Genomic DNA, 20,106 nt, shown 5'->3' with positions numbered 1-20,106 from the left:
TTGTTGTCCACAACACAGTGTAAGATGCGTTTCCAGTATTCCCCCTCACCAATGTTCCAGGTTTAGAAGTTGTAGTAGCCAGGTTGACTGGTTCCCGCTCCAAAGCTTGGAGTATGCGGAACATATCGATGGTTAGCTCACTGAATTTTACCTGACAAACACAAATTATTATAGTTTAGAATTTGGGTCCCCAGACTGGTCAAGAGGTTGTTTTAGAGCTGCGCTTTAGACTAGAATCTGGGTTCACACACCTGGTTGTTGCAGTTTCCAATGATTAGTGCATCTGCCAGAGTGAGCTGGCCAACTACCATTCCCTGTTCCAACTGAGGCACGCCCCCCTCCTGTAGCCGATTGGATGTGAAGACCACAGTATTTTCATCGTTCAGCACCACCACTGGGTCTGCCTGCTCACAGAAACAAAACATTCATAGCTTCACTTCAACTCCATTGTGCATACCATTCTAGTAACACTTTTGTGGTATGTAAAATCTTTCACACAAAATATCACAGATTGACATAAATATATACAATTATAGTTTCAACCCCATAATCCTGAATTAATTAAATTACAGTACTTCAGTAATGCTTGGTGGAAACCCATCCAATTTTTGCTGACTTGTGGAGGCCTCCTTTAAGTGTTGATATATCCTTCATTCATAAGTTATGATGACATTTCCCCCTTTCGTAGTAGGAAATTGGCAGTAGGCACAGAAAGGTAAAAGTCACCAAGAGATCGTGACGGGATACAGTAAGTTCATACCAATATCGCTAAAAATCTAAAACGTTGCTTATAACGACATAAGCCAAACCCATCCTCAAAGCTGATAATTTCTCTCAAGACTGCAAAAGGTTACTCTGAGAATCTGTATGAAATATCCCTGCATATAAAATGTCCATTAAAAGGGTCATTTTGGCAATGAAGCTTTTACTCTGCTTCCCAGAGTCAGATGAACTCGTGGATACCATTTGTATGTCTCTGCATGCAGTTCTAAGGAAGTTGCTAACTAGTGTTAGCGCAATGATTGGAAGTCTAGGGAAACTGCTAAATCTTTAAGAGTCTAAGTACGTGGGGGTTCTACTAAGCAAACATATGGTCATACCAAGGATCATTTAGCTGTTCGATTTGAAATTTTAGAACTCAATAAGGTAAAAAAAAAAAAGTTCGTTTTTTAAAGCTTACTGCTATTAGCCCATAGCAACGCATAACAGCTTCATGGAATAACAGATAGTCCCCCCAAAAAATCTAAAGGAAGTTTGTTCTGAAGTGTCTGTCCTGTATCTGAGAGATATACAAAAGATCGGGACTTATTTTAGACACTGAACTAGTTTCTCCATATACACTACTGTTCAAAAAAGTTTGGGGTCACTTAGACATTTTTTGTCTATTAAAATAACATCAAATTGATCAGAAATACACTGTAGACATTGTTAATGTTGTAAATGACTATTGTAGCTGGAAACTGCAGATTTTTTTATGGAATATCTACATGGGCGTACAGAGGCCCATTATCAGCAACCATCACTCCTGTGTTCCAATGGCACGTTGTGTTAGCTAATCCAAGTTTATAATTTTAAAAGACTAATTGATCATTAGAAAACCTGTAATCAAACCCACAAATGCTGATGCTCCAGATACTCAACTAGTCTAAAGAAGGCCAGTTTTATTGCTACTTTAATTAGCACAACAGTTTTCAGTTGTGCTAACATAATTGCAAAAGGGTTTTCTAATGATCAATTAGCCTTTTAAAATGATAAACTTGGATTAGCTAACACAACGTGCCATTGGACACAGGAGTGATGGTTGCTGATAATGGGCCTCTTTACACCTATGTAGATATTACATTTATTTATTTTTTAAATTTCCAGCTACAATAGTCATTTATAACATCAACAATGTCTACACTGTATTTCTGATCAATTCGATATTTAAAAAATTGACAAAAAATGTGCTTTTCAAAAACAAGGACATTTCTAAGTGACCCCAAACTTTTGAACGGTAGTGTATATTTTCATTCATTTGTTAAACTGGTACCCGGCTATCTTCAGACTATTCTTGTAAGCGTCCTAGAGCAAAACAACTGACATATACGTGTCCGTGAGAGACTCTCCTTTCCACAGAGGGGTCATAGAGTGTAGCCCAAACTGTTTGGACGCTACAGACCGAAGTTGGCAGATCGGCTGTACCGACTTCAGACGAGTCACGTGAGACTTGGAGGTCATGGAGCAAAATGGAGAACTATCGTGTTCGTTAGTCTCATCTTTCCATGAAGTTTGTAGGTCAAACTGTTCGGACGCTACCAACGTTTTTGTGAGTAGACCGATTTTCGGGATGTCTCATGGTCTGACAAACACCGCTCTAGCTCAGCCACCTTTCACCGCATATGTGGAAGGGCAACATCGACAGATGAGGTGGATTGAGACGCAGCCAATGCAAATTTACTCTAGGGGGTTAACTGCCAATCATTAGTGAGTAAAACACTCCTGCAGTGTTTCTTTATATACAGTTAAGTTATTCTTTAGTATTTTATTAGGATCCCCATTAGCTGTTGCGAAAGCAGCAGCTACTCTTCCTGGGGTCCACACAAAACATGAAAGAACATTAATAGACAAGAACAGCTCAAGGACAGAACTAAATCAATTTTAAAAAGGCAGATTAGCCTAAATATCAATACAATCACACAACCTATTTGGGATCTGACCTCCACAAAAGCTGCCACCTCTTGTAAGACAAGATTCCATTCTAACTGATCTTCTGTGTTGAAGCGCTGTGTATAGTCCTCGATTTCCTCTGACAGCTCCTGCAGGAGGGTAGACCAATGTTATACACACTATACACAGCACACTAATGCATGCAAGTTAAAGATATGTATTTTTGTAAGAGTAACAAAATTAAACATTTTCAGGCTGAAACTTCTGCACTCCAATAATAAAATACAACAAAAAGGCCTAAATAAATACAAATGAGATTGAGAACTTCCTCTGATAATCGTTTGTTTATCCTCAGATTTCTTACCTTGACCAGCACCTTCACTAGGTCCATCTTGTTCAGAAGTAAACAGACGACTATGTAGCGGGCATAATACCGAAGCTTCTTCACTACCAACTCAGGCCTAACAGGAGGGGGAAGACAATGGAAGAAAGCAACGTTGTGTTACAATCTATCCCTGGCAAGCACAAACACAAACACAGAGTAAAATGTTAATGTGTTTTGTTCCAGCAGCACCAAATAAATGTAGCTGTTGGAACAATCACAACAATTTTGTTAAATGTGATTATGTAATTTGTCTCAGTCTACCATAAACACCTTCAACAAATATCATTACATAAAAATAAACTTCTATCATTATCTCCATGTGGATTGTTGCTCCTTGTTGCTAGCTAAATCACTCACCCACCTTTCACAGCTCGTCAGTGGTTTAGCTGGGTTTTGAAAAATGTCATTTGAAAAACGAAAAAAATGTTAGCAAGCCAGCTAACCCATTACTACGTTCACCTGGTTCAGCAGCAAACAGATAATTATTAGGTGGCTAAAAATGTGCAGTCAATGCTGTCGGAAAAACAACTGTCCAACTCTAATACAGCCGAATGGCAGTCCAAGTCGGGTAACAAGTGGGAAACTCAGAATGAGTCTACGAGTTGACACGTTTCATCACTGACTTCTCACCTTTTCAACTTGAAGGTAATGAAACAAAGCCATTTACAGCCTTAACCATGTAGCTAGTTTGACAATATTGCCAACATTAGCAAGCTAGCTAAGTTATTAGCAACGTTAGTTTGCTAGCTAAAATCTCATTGGTTGAAGAGTTGTTCAGACTTCAAAAGCACTTGAACATGTCGAAAAAAGTAATGTGCTGAGGGTTAAAATAAATATTTTTTTATCACAGAAATTGCAAGTATATAAACTACCCGTTACTCATATGTATTTTTGCATTATTGTTAAGTTGTCTGACAGTCAGGGATACTTCACTCCAAATACAAAGGTATATGTTTTTATCCATACCTTGTCTGTGTTCAATTGACCCAGGCCGCTTTTAAAGTGCATAGTTCAGTTGTTTTGCTATGTTATAACAGCCTCTGGCTAGCATTAACCTCCTGGGACGAAAAATGAATGGAAGCCAGACGGGCATGTTCACAGTGCTCGAACAAATTTCTTAAAGATCAATAAAATGCCATGCGTTGGCACTCACCTATCCTCTTTGTTGACCTGATAGTAGTAGGACCGCTGGCGGATGGCTGAGTAGAACGAGAACGCCTCATTCAGGTAACTTGTTTCTGAGGTACGAAGACTACAACACAAAAAGAGAAAATGGTGCGCCAAGAACTCTCTGTATTGAGTGTGACACTGGTACCCTGGTAGTTCCTGAATAAGTTTATTAAGAACGAAACAAATTTGATCAACTTAAAACTCAATACACTTAGAGAACGCTTTAGGAAACACAAATTCTGCATGTCAGCTTGGTTTTATATCGTAAAAAAAATCATCCATGAACCTCACACCACCACATTGGATTACATGATACTTAGGTATTTATTTTGCCACCCGGTTTTTTATTTTGTTTTAGTCAGTCTTTCCATAATTCAGTTATGCCAAACATATTAGTTTTAATCCAAAAAAGTAAATAACTTTAGTTGACAGGATTTTCCTCGTTTTTAATCATTGTACCTTTTATATTGCTTAATTCACAGGTGCACACAAACAGTGCTACATGTAGCAACTAAATAGCTACAAATGGCAGCTAATTCTGAAACACTGAGTATTTTTTCCCCAATTTCACTTTTTGTGCACATCCGAATAACGGATTTAGAGTCGGGCCCACTCCTAGGTCCTAGATACTGGACCAACCTCTCCATCAAGTACCATCAATTGCTTGAACCAGGAATCTTTTCACACAAGTTAAAGCACAGATCAGACCAACAAAATGTTCCAGGACATGAATGATAAGGATATGTGACAGTCTGTGTGTGTGTGAGCACGTGCTGTTGGAGGAACCTTACTAGTAGTGGTAGTACAGCTGGCCTATTTTGGACGCCACCTCCCCTATCTGCCATCTCTTCAGGCCATACCGATTGTCCAGGACCTGCCTGCTCCCAAGCAAGAACAGAAAAAAAGCAGCAATGCTGTGTTTAAAATGAACGTTTAAGCCAACAGATTTCTCCATCTCATTCACTAGGCTCAAACGTTGTTGATCTATCTGGGAAAATGTGTGTCAGAGAGAACGGAGCCGTCAGTGATAAGCTGACCTGTGCTGCTGCTGAAACTTCCACAGCTTGGTGTAGACGTCAAAGGTGCGGCCGAAGTAGGACTGCCACTGCTTGTGTCCGTACTGAGGAAGATCTCTGCAAGAGACAAGAGGGTGAGGAGGATTGAGAAGAAGGAAAATGCAGCCAAGTAGAACAGTCTCTCTCCTGATTGGAGAAAGAGAAACCTTCCAGCCTCCAACCACATAACAAATGATGACATTGTAATGTGATTACACCTCTTTATTAGAGCTTGGTGCCTTGGGGGCGGCCTTTACTACTACAAGTATGACATTTAATGCTTTTTGCAGGTGTGCACATATCACCTTTATTATATTTTATTATTTGGGGGAATTCTATGCGACAGCTTCGTAATGACATATGGTTTTATCATTTCTAAGTGTAAATCTGTCTGCCTCAGAGCTACACCTGAGTATATTATGATGCAGTGTCCCAGAGATACACCTGAGTATTTTATGATGCAGTGTCCCAGAGATACACCTGAGTATATTATGATGCAGTGTCCCAGAGATACACCTGAGTATTTTATGATGCAGTGTCCCAGAGCTACACCTGAGTATTTTATGATGCAGTGTCCCAGAGATACACCTGAGTATATTATGATGCAGTGTCCCAGAGATACACCTGAGTATATTATGATGCAGTGTCCCAGAGATACACCTGAGTATTTTATGATGCAGTGTCCCAGAGATACACCTGAGTATATTATGATGCAGTGTCCCAGAGATACACCTGAGTATTTTATGATGCAGTGTCCCAGAGCTACACCTGAGTATATTATGATGCAGTGTCCCAGAGATACACCTGAGTATATTATGATGCAGTGTCCCAGAGCTACACCTGAGTATTTTATGATGCAGTGTCCCAGAGATACACCTGAGTATTTTATGATGCAGTGTCCCAGAGATACACCTGAGTATTTTATGATGCAGTGTCCCAGAGATACACCTGAGTATTTTATGATGCAGTGTCCCAGAGATACACCTGAGTATATTATGATGCAGTGTCCCAGAGCTACACCTGAGTATTTTATGATGCAGTGTCCCAGAGATACAACTGAGTATTTTATGATGCAGTGTCCCAGAGATACACCTGAGTATTTTATGATGCAGTGTCCCAGAGATACACCTGAGTATTTTATGATGCAGTGTCCCAGAGATACACCTGAGTTTATGATGCAACTGAATAACAATTCCTAACAAAATAAAATGTACAACAAAATAAGGGAAGCAAAGAGGGATTTGGTCAAACTAAAATATGAGCTGGGTAATCAACAGAGGGAACAGTAGTGCTGTCTTTGGAAGATAATTTTAGTAACCATATTTTTTAATAGCGAAGTATACATATGCAAAACTTACATCCAAGTCACCTCTGAGCTGTCAAATCAACTCATTCACACAACAGCAAAGCAGAAAGGCTATGTTGAGACCCTCTGAAGGTCTACCTCAGAGACATTCTCTGGACATGGAGCTATTTTTTGCTTTCCTAATAGCCAACGTTGTGCCTGAGGAGTGGTGTGTGTGTATGTGTGTGTGTGTGTGTGTGGGCTATGCTGCGTGCAGTAGTGAGTCAGAGGGGTGGGGATGTGATGGAATCGGATGAGGTCTGCCTGTCAGCTGGGGTGCAAGTCGGCCACTTTGCCTCTAATTTCCCGCTGAAGCTCCGGGCCTCGTTGTTATCATTGAAGCATTGCCATGACAACGTGTCTGGAGACTGAGGAGAGGAACGGGCAATGGTGGCTGTGGCGGCAAAAGTGCAGTAGTAAACGCACGCATAGCCTGAAAACACCCAATACGATACTGGTCAACACTACACACCCAAAATCCTTCCCTGCAACATCATGTTTGCCACAATTATCCATCTGACAAATTCCTCACCCAGACTGGCATTCAGAATATGGAATGCAGATACACTAAACACAACAGACAGACCGACGATACATTTCAAACTCTAGTCTTTGTACTCAAATACGCAAAAGGGGTGATATGGTGTGCACTTCTTTTTGAAAACACATTGTGTTAAACAATACAGACTGCCTTCCTAAGATATTCAAAGGAGAATGGATAGAAGATTCATTCGTAAACATGACAAAGAAAACGTGTGCTCCTATATACTGGTACGTAACACTGAGGCCTACTGATTGCTCAGTTTTTCCCTGTGTGATTATCTCTTACCCTAATGCCCTTCCTGGCTGTGGGAAACAATGTCATGACTGTTAAGTCAGGAATATGGGTCAAATAATCAAGCAGAATTCAACTTAGCCTAATTCCATCCACCATTAATTTCGTATCGCTATGAACAAGATTAATACCCAAAATACTTATTCCCAAGCAGAGTGAAGGGATGGACAAGGAAATCCGCAAGATTTCCGGTCAAAGAAATAAGATACTGGATAACCAATACAAATGTGGGTGTCGTTGTGTAAAAAGGGGTTTATTTTTAAGTAAATGAAATGCTATTTATTTAATCATCCACTTAAAATGTTCTTACTCACTTTACATAAAGCTATTCCAGGGGCATTTTTAAACACCAGCAAATCAGCACCAAGTGAATTTAATTATGAAAATCTGTTCCAAAGTATTCCCATGCATAATATAGAGAATGTGATCGTATACAAACGTAAGCAAGGTTTGAAATGATTATGTTTTAGCAGGGTTTCTGAAAGTTTGCCGCCTGACAACGTGACCCGCAAGATTTTCGTTTACGGACATGCATATGCATTGGGTTCTTAATTAACACGTTAGGGAATCCACCAAGCTGCTCAAAATCACATTGTAATTCATTTTAACAGAATAGAAAGTGTTTTATTGAAAAGCAAAACATTGACTTGTGTCTTCATCCCTGCTATAAATCATAAATGAATATAATTTTAAATTTAAAACATTTTGCCTAGAAGAACAAGTTGCCTACCTAGTAAACTAATAAAACAAACTTCAAAATATAATATTTGCATAATATAATATGCGAACGACCTGCCCTATAGGCCATTTGTATGAACATTTTTATAAATAAATAAAGCAGATGTTTTCAAATAGAATCTAGGCCCCTCTAGTTTAATTTAGCCTAGGCATGAACATTTAGATTAGGCCTGATAAAAAACTAAACGTGGATGTCTATCAACACCAGGGCCGGCTGGACATGGCTAGAAGGGCCCCAGCTTTTGTCAAATTAACGTCAGATTTGACTTTTCATAGCAGGTAAGGATAATTATATTAAAAGGTTAAGAAAAGGGTTAGGTAAAATGCAACAAAAAAAAATCTACTTTTGACGTTAATTTGACAAAATCTTGATCCCTTCTAGCCATGACCGGGCCAGCCATGACCGGGCCAGCCATGACCGGGCCAGCCATGACCGGGCCAGCCATGACCGGGCCAGCCCATCCAGCACCACAGCAGTGGAATGAGGACACTAGACAGCCACAAAATTAAGAAATTGTATAATTGACATTGGACAATAAGATTCGATATGTAAATAAACAAAATTCGTTAAGGCTGGTTCATTGAAAGAAAACGTATTTTACAATGCTCCTGTGAAATGAGGCCCTAGCCATGCATTCATGAAAGCATTTGTTTCCAAAGCTGAAATGATCTCCCTCTTTGTACAGTTCTACTGATGATGTTAATAAATGTTATGTTTATTGTAATTTGAACTATAGTGGGGGTTATGATTTGTGTGATATACACTGCTCAAAAAAATAAAGGGAACACTTAAACAACAATGTAACTCCAAGTCAATCACACTTCTGTGAAATCAAACTGTCCACTTAGGAAGCAACACTGATTGACAATAAATTTCACATGCTGTTGTGCAAATGGAATAGACAACAGGTGGAAATTATAGGCAATTAGCAAGACACCCCCAATAAAGGAGTGTTTCTGCAGGTGGGGACCACAGATGCTATGCTTCCTGGCTGATGTTTTGGTCACTTTTGAATGCTGGCGGTGCTTTCACTCTAGTGGTAGCATGAGACGGAGTCTACAACCCACATAAGTGGCTCAGGTAGTGCAGCTCATCCCGGATGGCACATCAATGTGAGCTGTGGCTAGACGGTTTGCTGTGTCTGTCAGCGTAGTGTCCAGAGCATGGAGGCGCTACCAGGAGACAGGCCAGTACATCAGGAGACGTGGAGGAGGTCGTAGGAGGGCAACAACCCAGCAGCAGGACCGCTACCTCCGCCTTCGTGCAAGGAGGAGCAGGAGGAGCACTGCCAGAGCCCTGAAAAATGACCTCCAGCAGGCCACACATGTGCATGTGTCTGCTTAAACGGTCAGAAACAGACTCCATGAGGGTGGTATGAGGGCCCGACGTCCACAGGTGGAGGTTGTGCTTACAGCCCAACACCGTGCAGGATGTTTGGCATTTGCCAGAGAACACCAAGATTGGCAAATTCGCCACTGGCGCCCTGTGCTCTTCACAGATGAAAGCAGGTTCACACTGAGCACGTGACAGACGTGACAGAGTCTGGAGACACCGTGGAGAACGTTCTGCTGCCTGCAACATCCTCCAGCATGACCGGTTTGGCGGTGGGTCAGTCTTGGTGTGGGGTGGCATTTCTTTGGGGGGCCGCACAGCCCTCCATGTGCTCGCCAGAGGTAGCCTGACTGCCATTAGGTAGCGAGATGAGATCCTCAGACCCCTTGTGAGACCATATGCTGGTGCGGTTGGCCCTGGGTTCCTCCTAATGCAAGACAATGCTAGACCTCATGTGGCTGGAGTGTGTCAGCAGTTCCTGCAAGAGGAAGCATTGATGCTATGGACTGGCCCGCCCGTTCCCCAGACCTGAATCCAATTGAGCACATCTGGGACATCATGTCTCGCTCCAATCCACCAACGCCACGTTGCACCACAGACTGTCCAGGAGTTGGCGGATGCTTTAGTCCAGGTCTGGGAGGAGATCCCTCAGGAGACCATCCGCCACCTCATCAGGAGCATGTCCAGGCGTTGTAAGGAGGTCATACAGGCACGTGGAGGCCACACACACTATTGAGCCTCATTTTGACTTGTTTTAAGGACATTACATCAAAGTTGGATCAGCCTGTAGTGTGGTTTTCCACTTTAATTTTGAGTGTGACTCCAAATCCAGACCTCCATGGGTTGATAAATTGGATTTCCATTGATTATTTTTGTGTGATTTTGTTGTCAGCACATTCAACTATGTAAAGAAAAAAGTATTTAATAAAATTATTTCTTTCATTCAGATCTAGGATGTGTTGTTTAAGTGTTCCCTTTATTTTTTTTAGCAATATATATATATATATATATATATAGCGTTGCAGTTCTTGACACAAACCGGTGCGCCTGGCACCTACTACCATACCCCGTTCAAAGGCACTTAAATATTTTGTCTTGCCCATTCACCCTCTGAATGGTACACATACACAATCCAGGTCTCAATTGTCTCAAGGCTTAAAAAAACCTTAAAAAAGAAAAGAGGACCAAGGCACTCTTCATATAATTAATTAAAATGCCTTTATTTGTATGGCATGTTCAATAGAAACAAGGTTTTTAAAAAATCCGCCGCGTTTCGGCTGCATGGCCTTCGTCAGGGAGTACGTCAGGGAGTGACGAAGGCCATACAGCCGAAACACGTCGGATTTTCAAAAAAAACTTGTTTCTATTGAACATGCCATACAAATAAAGGCATTTTAATTAATTATATGAAGAGTGCCTTGGTCCTCCTTTCTTTTTGACGACCAATTCACCCCTTTTACCAAAGAGCACCTTCTGTCTACCAAAATGTACTATTGTGTACCTCAGTAGCGCTTCCCTTCCTCCCCTTTCTGCTTAAAAAACCTTCTTTAACCCGTCTCCTCCCCTTCATCTACACTGATTGAAGTAGATTTAACAAGTGACATCAAATAAGGGATCATAGCTTTCACCTGGATTAATCTGGTCAGGCTGCGTCATGGAAAGAGTGTTCCTAATGTTTTGTATACTCCATGAACGTGGTTTATTGATAACAAGTATGTTTTCTAATATAGACAGTTGGCTGCCTAGTGATTGCAACATTGTAACTCTCCGATGTGAATAGTTGAAAACGATCTTTCGTTTCAAAGTGCTACTGAATAAGCTCAAATGAAACACTCCCAGTGGCGCATGATACACATTATACTAGTCTAGCAATCCATTCCAAATCTTTATACTATACATGATACGGGCGGCCTAGGGCGGCAACAGAACTGCTAGGACCGGGTCTGACAAACACAATCATTTGCATCCAATTTACTTGCGTTTGCAGTGGACCTTGGCCTGCTCAAAGTGAGCCGCTGCTGTTGGGAAGTTTAAACTGTCCAACTCCTTGGAGCAGCTTGATGAACATTTGCTAGCCTCGTTACTTTGTCCTCAAGAAGGCGCAATTTTGAGGCCGTTTTTACTCTTGTTTTGGAGAAAGAATCCCTTCTCGGCAGGCACACTGGGAACAGGGATAATCAAACACAATCTTTGCCCATTTTGCCCAGTCAGGGTACATTTAGCTGAAGTCTCATGAGGACCTCAAGTCTTTTCCGTGAGTAAAAATAGAAAAACACACCCACCTAACACTAATTTCCAAGCAGCTTGAGGATTTATTAGCCTATGAAGTATATTTGATTTTGAAATTGGAGCACATCGACTGGTATTTCGATCAATGAATAAAAAGCATTATTTTGCAATTAATTAATTTTTTATCCCTCTCGATTTGGCCAGCAACAATTTTATTTATCGGCTTTTAATTTATTTTAGTCGGCCAAAAGCCGGCATTTACCGGCTAACGGAAACCCTGTGTTTTCAGCAAATAAATCTGTCTGGGCTTAGATTCAATTTGCAGTCTACAAATGATTTGTAATTATGTTCCAGCCACCTGACCATCTGCTCAAAATAATAACACACACACACACACACACCATTCGGAAAGTATTCAGACCACTTGGCTTTTTCCAGTTACATTACAGCCTTATTCAAAATTGCTTAAATATTTTTCCCCCTACATCTTAACACAACACCCCATAACGACAAAGCCAAAACAGGTTTTTAGAAATGGAAGCAAATTTATAAAAATGAAAGTAAAATTTGACATTTACATAAGTACTTCAGACCCTTTACTCAGTACTTTGTTGAAGCACCTTCGACAGCCTCGAGTCTTCTTGGATGACACTACAAGCTTGGCACACCTGTATTTGGAGAGTTTCCTCAAGCTCTGTCAGGTTGGATGGGAGCGTCGCTGCACAGCTATTTTCATGTCTCTCCAGAGATGTTTGATCGAGTTCAAGTCCGGGCTCTGGCTGGGCCACTCAAGGACATTCAGAGACTTGTCCTGAAGCCACTCCTGCGTTGTCTTGGCTGTGTGTTTAGGGTCATTGTCCTGTTGGAAGGTAAACCGTCCCCCCAGTCTGAGGTCCTGAGCACTCTGGAACAGATTTTCATCATGGATCTCTCTGTACTTTGCTCCGTTCATCTTTCCCTCAATCCTGACTAGTCTCCCAGTACCTGCAGGCTGAAAATGATCCCCACAGCATGATGCTGCCACCACCATGCTTCACTGTAGGGATGGTACCAGGTTTCCTCCAGACGTGTTGCTTGGCATTCAGGCCAAAGAGTTAAATATTGGTTTCATCAGACCAGAGAATATTGTTTCTCATGATCTGAGAGTCCCTAAAGTGCCTTTTGGCAATCTCCAAGCAGGCTGTAATGTGCCTTTTACTGAGGAGTGCTTCCATCTGACCACTCTACCATAAAGGTCTGATTGGTGGAGTGTTGCAGAGATTGTTGTCCTTCTGGAAGGTTCTCCCATCTCCACAGAGGAACTCTAGAGCTCGGTCAGAGTGACCATCGGGTTCTTGGTCACCTCCCTAACCAAGGCCCTTCTCCCCCGATTGCTCAGTTTGGCCGGCGGCCAGCTCTAGGAAAATTCTTGGTGGTTCCAAACGTCTTCCATTTAAGAATGATGGAGGCCACTATGTTCTTGGGGGCCTTCAATGCTGCAGAACATTTTTGGTACCCTTCCCCAGATCTGTGCCTTGACACAATTCTGTCTTGGAGCTCTACGGACAATTACTTCGACCTCATGGCTTGGTTTTTGCTCTGACATGCATTGTCAATTGTGGGACCTTATATAGACAGGTGTGTGCCTTTCCAAATCATGTCCAATCAATTTAATTTACCACCAGTGGACTCCAATCAAGTTGTAAAAACATCAAGAATTATCAATGGAAACAGGATGCACCTGAGCTGAATTGAGTCTCATAGCAAAGGGTCTGAATACTTATGTATATAAAAGGCGTTTTCTTTTATTTTTAATACATTTAATACATTTTAGGCAAAAATGTCTAAAAACCTGTTTCACTTTGTCATTATGGGGTATTGTGTGTAGATTGAGGATATAAATGAATGTAATCAATTTTAGAACAAGGCTGTAACGTAACAAAATGTGGAAAAGGGGAAGGGGTCTGAATACTTTCCGAATGCACTGTAATTACAAAGTATTTTCTATTGTGAATGGAAGGGTCCTTATTTACAATGTGTAAAAGGCAAGCTTTGTTACATTTGACATGTCTGCAGTTACCATATATAAAATGATAAATCCCCTAGTTTATTCATAACAATTCCAATTATTTAATTGAAATCAGGCACAGGGCACCAAACAAGCAAAGTCCCAAAGAAGAACTAGGACACTGATCCCAATCTTTGGTCTGATTCTAATAACCAAACCTCTGTAATTAGCGTGGAGGAACAGAGCACTGCAGCAGGGCTGGCTTTGGTTAATTCCAGGATGGGACCAAGCCTCCAGAGACAGGGTCACTGTGCCCCAGATTTCACACGCAGGCCTCGTCCAAAAAGCTACGCTGCCTGGACCCATCAGGATGATAAGAATCCTACCACAGGACGCTGATGAGGGGAGGACGGCTCATAATAAATGGCTGGAATGGAATGAAACACATGGAAACCATGGGTTGGATGTGTTTGATACCATTTGATTTATTCCATCCCAGCCATTACTCCTCCCCAATGAATTAAGGTTCCACCAGCCACATGTGAATCCTACCAATTACAAAAGGTTTGCAGGTACAGGGCTACATGTGGAACCAAGTCTGGAGCTATAAAAGACAACAGCTGTCTTTGAGCCTGAGCTCGTCAGGGAGTTAATGTGATCAAAATAAAAAGAGACACCAAAGCTGGAGGGAAATTGCCACGCTCTACAGCAACACGAGTTAGTTTCTTTCTAAATCATTTGCAATCCTATACTGTAAACATACATACTGATCACATGGAGTGCAACATAAAATAATGTGATTTCTTTATTTGTTAAACATCCATGTCAACATTTAGGCCAATCAATTCCATTAGTTATCGTTCCATCCTCATCTCTTAGCATGAGTCATAGATTCTACTACACACAAACCCTTGGAGCTGTTTCCCTGGAAACTCCCAAATTCTTAGGTGGAGGCTGTTTGTCGTGTGTTAACAAATCGCCCAGTGACGGCTACTATAGGACCAGTGTGCAGAGTAGGGATGGGCATTTGACATTATTTCACTATTCAAATAATATATCCGGATGGTCGAAATACACTGAGTGTACAAAACATTAGGAACACATTCCTAATATTGAGTTACACCCCCTTTTGCCCTCAAAACAGCCTCAATTCGTCGGGGCATGGACTACAAGGTGTCAAGTGTTCCACAGGGATGCTGGCCCATGTTGACTGCAATGCCTCCCACAGTTGTGTCAAGTTGTCTGGATGTCCTTTGGATGGTGGACCATTCTTGATAACTGTTGAGTGTGAAAAACCCAGCAGCGCTGCAGTTTGACTCAAACCGTTGTGCCTGGTACCTACATTTATTCATTTTTTTACCCCTTTTTCGTGGTATCCAATTGTTACTGTCTTGTCTCATCGCTGCAACTCCCGTACGGACTCGGGAGAGGCGAAGGTCGAGAGTCATGCATCCTCCGAAATACAACCCAACCGCACTGCTTCTTGACACAACGCACATCCAACCTGGAAGCCAGCCACACATTTTACATTACATTTTAGTCATTTAGCAGACGCTCCTATCCAGAGCGACTTACAATAGTGAATGCATACATTTCATGCATTTTTTTTTTGTTGTATTGGCCGTCCTCCCTGGCGTTGCAAACACCATGCTCTACCAACTGAGCCACAGGGAACGCACCAATGTGTCGGAGGAAACACCATACACCTAGCGACCTGGTCAGCGTGCACTGCGCCCAGCCCGCCACAGGAGTTGCTAGTGCGCGATGAAACAAAGATATCCCTGCCGGCCAAACCCTCCCTAACCCGGACGACACTGGGTCAATTGTGCGTCGCCCCATGAGCCTCCTGGTCGCGGCTGGATTCGGCAGAGCCTGGGCTCGAACCCAGAATCTCTGGTGGCACAGCTAGCACTGCGATGCAGTGCCTTAGACCACTGCGCCACCCGAGAGGCCCTGGTACCTACTTTAATACCCCATTTTTTAATAACCCATATTTTGTCTTGCACATTTACCCACAATGGCACACATACACAATCCATGTCTCAAGGATTAAAAATCCTGAAATGGATCTAACAAGTGACATCAATATGAGATCATAGCTTCCACCTAGATTCACCTGGTCAGTCTATGTCATGGAAAGAGCAGGTGTTCCTGTTGTTTTGTACAATCAGTGTACATGTGTTTTAATGTATGTTTGTGTTTTAAGTAAATTTAATGGAGACTTGCTTGCACGACTCAAGAGATCCGGTGAGCTACACTCTGCTTGTTTAAGCTGGAAGGTGGAGGGGGTGCGAGAGAGGAGCAGGGGCCGTTGTATGTGATAGTGTGTGGGGGCATGGAGGGAGAGACCGAAAGTAGCCAAACCAAATAACACGTTAGAGACAAACTTGTTGCTCCCATAGGTTATGAAACAATACCATCTGGTAGTGTCTGTCTTGACTGCATCAAATCGTTGTAAAGAAGCTCGAAAGCTTCAGTAGCCAGCTAGGTTAGACAGTTAGCTAACTAAAGTAGCAAGGCTAATTGAGGCAACTTTGCTGCGCTCCCCTTAGCTACAACAACGCCATTCATATGAAACAGAAGCCTACCTGTTGGTTGATCATTGTAGCCTACTCCTCATTTAGCCAACCTAATCCCCTAATTTTTACATAGCGGTTGTATTTATACTTTTTTTATCTAATGGTCTATCCCTGTAGGCTATGTAGCAAAGTCACACAGATCCTTTTATTTAAATTTAGACAGTCTTTTCATTATGCCTATTTTTTTTTATATATACAGTGCCTTCGGAAAGTATTTAGACCCCTTCCCCTTTTCCACATTTTGTTTCGTTACAGCCTTATTCTAAAATGGATTAAATTAAAACATTTCCTCATCAATCTACACACAATACCCCACAATGACAAAGTGAAAACAGGTTTTCAGAATTTTGCCAAATTTATAACACACAAAACAGAAATACCTTATCAACATAAGTATTCAGACCCTTTGCTATGAGACTCAAAATTGAGCTCAGGTGCATCCTGTTTCCATTGATGATCCTTGAGATGTTTCTACAGCTTGATTGGAGTCCACCTGTGGTAAATACAATCTATTGGACAGGATTTTTCAGTGCCAGGGACTGGGAGACTAGTCAGGATCGAGGGAAAGATGAACGGAGCAAAGTACAGAGAGATCATTGACGAAAACCTGCTCCAGAGCACTCAGGACCTCAGACTGGGGCGAAGGTTCACCACCCAACAGCACAACGATCCTAAACACACAGCCAAGACAACACAGGAGTGGCTTCGGGACAAGTCTCAATGTCGTCGAGTGGACATTCTTTTTCCAAAATGAATACTCTCCCAAGTAATCGAATACTAACGTCCGTTCAGATATTTTGAATAACAGTGCCCATCCCTAGTGCAGAGAGCTTATTGCACAGTGCAAGATGCTCCAGTCCTTTGGGGTCATTTGGGATTGGTGAAACCATGTTTTGTTGAGTGTTAAATCTTGTTTATGTTGGTTTGAGCGGACAAGCACAGGCAATTATCATAAACACACCCCCGTAAAGCCCTCCCATGTCAACACAAAGGGCTTCCATGCAGGACAACGCTGATGCAGTGAGACAGATTTCACCAATGCGTCAGCCAAAACAGTCATGTTTGACAACATCGTTGCGATGCATGTTTCTCAATTACTACCAGCCACAACACTTTTGTCTGACAACACCGTTGCAGTGAGTCGAGCTGCAATGTTTCCCGTCTCTTCTAGGGAAGCGTTTGTTTCAGAGCGGGATGCCAGTCACTCCACTTCAGTTTCTCGCCATACATCCCAGGGACGAGCGGAATGGAGAAGTAATGAAGCGACCAATTCCAAGCTCTCAGACAATCATTCAGGCACGCGCTGTTACTACTGTACACACTTGTTAGGGACAGAGGGATAGAGCGGGGGAGGGAGACAGAGAGCGAGCAAAGGGAGGCCTGCAGCTACTGACATACCCAGACTAAAAATAGACTAGAAATGACTGATTAACTCAAACACAACCCGTTGGCCACATGGGATATGGCGAACACATGGTCTGACATGAATATTTTTCCATTTTAATGTATGCGTGATTGCATGCGTGAATTCTGTGTATGTGATGTATTGAAAAGAAAACATCTTAACCCAACAGTAAGGGTTGGCAAAAGAGACAAAGTGCCACATTAGAAATTACATGGTTCCACTCTTCAAATTGGGGTTGATACAAAGAAATTGTATAATACAGCTTAATATTTTTATTCACCTTAATTCTAAAAGTGTGGACCTTATTTTCAACACTGATCATTTCAGGTCTACGAGCCACTTACTAAATTGAGGGATTGGCATTTGAAATGTTACTATTCAAATAATATCATGGCATGTTTTTGGATATCTGAAATGCAAAACATTTTTTTAAATAAATATTGCTCGACAATTCAAAACGAAGCAAATGCACATGGCAGAGGTAAATGGGACAGACTGATTTAACCCGGTAGTTTTGGCTAACAGCAATTTGTGACAGATTTTCATGCGAATATTCTAAAATCTGCATTTAAAAAATATGCACATTTTCCTACCAGAGGTGTGTTTCAATTAAACTGACCTGGTGCACATAAAAAGCACTTAGTCGTATAACGTTTACTTTATCGAATAAAAAAATAAGTTGTGTTTCCATTTTATTTTTATCGCTATCGATGATTTTGGCACCAAAATCTGCAATAAACAGCAAATGTGCCCATGCTGCTCTTGGTACGTGATCTCCAGCCAACCACTTGCAGATACAGTGCAGACGGTACATGACGAGATTATGGATAAGAGCAGGATCATTTTTATTTCTCAATTGGCAGCCAAGCACCAATCATCATTTCACCACCACCTCGATAGTTTGGAAAGGAGCACCAAGCTCATCACTGTGCACTTTCACCACCCTGTGAAGTTCATCATAACTTATTTTGTCTGTAGCCTAATAAACTGTCCATGCTTTTCCAAGTCGCAGTGGGAGGACCACACAACATAACTTGCAGTAACACGATGCTTACTTCGCTGTGATGGTTATGTTAATCTTTGCACACAAAAGCATTTCCACCTCAATTGTAGCAAAATCTATTTCCCCAACAAAAACATGATCCCACCTTGTCTACAGTTTTGTTTTTTTCGACATTTGGAAAGTTTACCCACAAATTATCTGTTTCCATCAGGCCTGTCGTGACATTTTTTATCTGACGTACTTTACTCGCATAAAAAGGTTGGATGGAAACCTGGTTATTGACAAGAGAAGTATGATTTTCGTCATGATAGAACTAACTCTTGTGGAAACTCCATTAGGTGCATGTCTGTAATTGCTATGTAAGAAATAACATACCGGTCTCGAGACAAGACTGTATGGCTAAATGCACAGAAGAAGCTCAATGCACTTATAAAAACTACATTCAAAAGTTTGTTGTTTTATTAAATTAAGAATTTTAAATATCATGGTATATCCTTGAAGGTAAAAATGTCACAAGGATAATTTACATTTAGAGCTTTTTCAACGTTAATATAGGCCTACCATTTAGAGCTTTTTCAATGTTAAAATAGGCCTACCATTTAGAGCTTTTTCAATGTTAAAATAGGTCTACCATTTAGAGCTTTTTCAATGTTAATATAGGCCTACCATTTAGAGCTTTTTCATTGTTAAAATAGGCCTACCATTTAGAGCTTTTTCAATGTTAATATAGGCCTACCATTTAGAGCTTTTTCAATGTTAAAATAGGCCTACCATTTAGAGCTTTTTCAATGTTAAAATAGGCCTACCATTTATTTTCACCAAAGATGAACACTCACTCAAGTAATCTAATACTAACATCCGTTCGGTTATTGGACTGATCGATTAACGGTGCCCAAACCTAGCGTGTTATATTTTTTATACCTTACTGCATTGAATGTCAAATAACTGAAAAGTATTCCATTGAGAAGTAAACATTTAGAAATGACTCAACAGCCATAAATCAAAATACAAATACAGAAACCTCAAGAGACAGACAGAGACTGACCTGAGACCATTGAAGAGTTGTTTGGACTTGTCCAGCAGGTAGCAGAAGTCTGTGACCGTCTTCCTTTCACCCAATGGGATGTCATCCTCAGCCCCAGCTCCAGTCATGGCACCTGCTTCTCTCCCCTGAAAAACCAAAAAGCATCTATGACTTGATAGAGGCCATAATACGTATGTTAAAACTAAAGAGCATTTTGTCATGTATCATTCTTTGTTGTAAATAATATTCATCTGACAAAAATGGCTGTAAGCTAAAACTAAAATCAATTGGAATAATATTTTTTCAATTGAAGCATGCAAATGCCATGTCTGTGGAATATATATTGTTTGGAAGACTACAAAAAAAAAA

At 41.2% G+C, this 20,106-nt stretch overlaps 1 protein-coding gene across 4 annotated transcripts in view; it reads right to left on the bottom strand.

Moving 5' to 3' along the window:
* Nucleotides 1–20,106, bottom strand: part of scai (suppressor of cancer cell invasion) — a 35,944-nt gene that overhangs the window by 9,289 nt on the left and 6,549 nt on the right. For all 4 annotated transcript variants that reach the window (XM_029710205.1, XM_029710204.1, XM_029710203.1 and 1 more), the window contains 8 exons: nt 19,759–19,883; nt 5,242–5,337; nt 4,996–5,082; nt 4,188–4,286; nt 3,014–3,110; nt 2,700–2,798; nt 252–404; nt 50–151 (listed from right to left, as the gene is read on the bottom strand). In XM_029710205.1, the coding sequence (XP_029566065.1) occupies nt 50–151; nt 252–404; nt 2,700–2,798; nt 3,014–3,110; nt 4,188–4,286; nt 4,996–5,082; nt 5,242–5,337; nt 19,759–19,865 (840 nt within the window). In that variant the 5' untranslated portion in view covers nt 19,866–19,883. The remainder of the gene's footprint in view (nt 1–49; nt 152–251; nt 405–2,699; nt 2,799–3,013; nt 3,111–4,187; nt 4,287–4,995; nt 5,083–5,241; nt 5,338–19,758; nt 19,884–20,106) is intronic.

The sequence above is a fragment of the Salmo trutta genome, chromosome 23, assembly GCF_901001165.1.
Source record: "Salmo trutta chromosome 23, fSalTru1.1, whole genome shotgun sequence".
NCBI lineage: Eukaryota > Metazoa > Chordata > Actinopteri > Salmoniformes > Salmonidae > Salmo > Salmo trutta.
The sequence above is the reverse complement of the archived record's forward strand: the minus strand, read 5'-3'. Positions and strand labels throughout refer to the sequence as shown.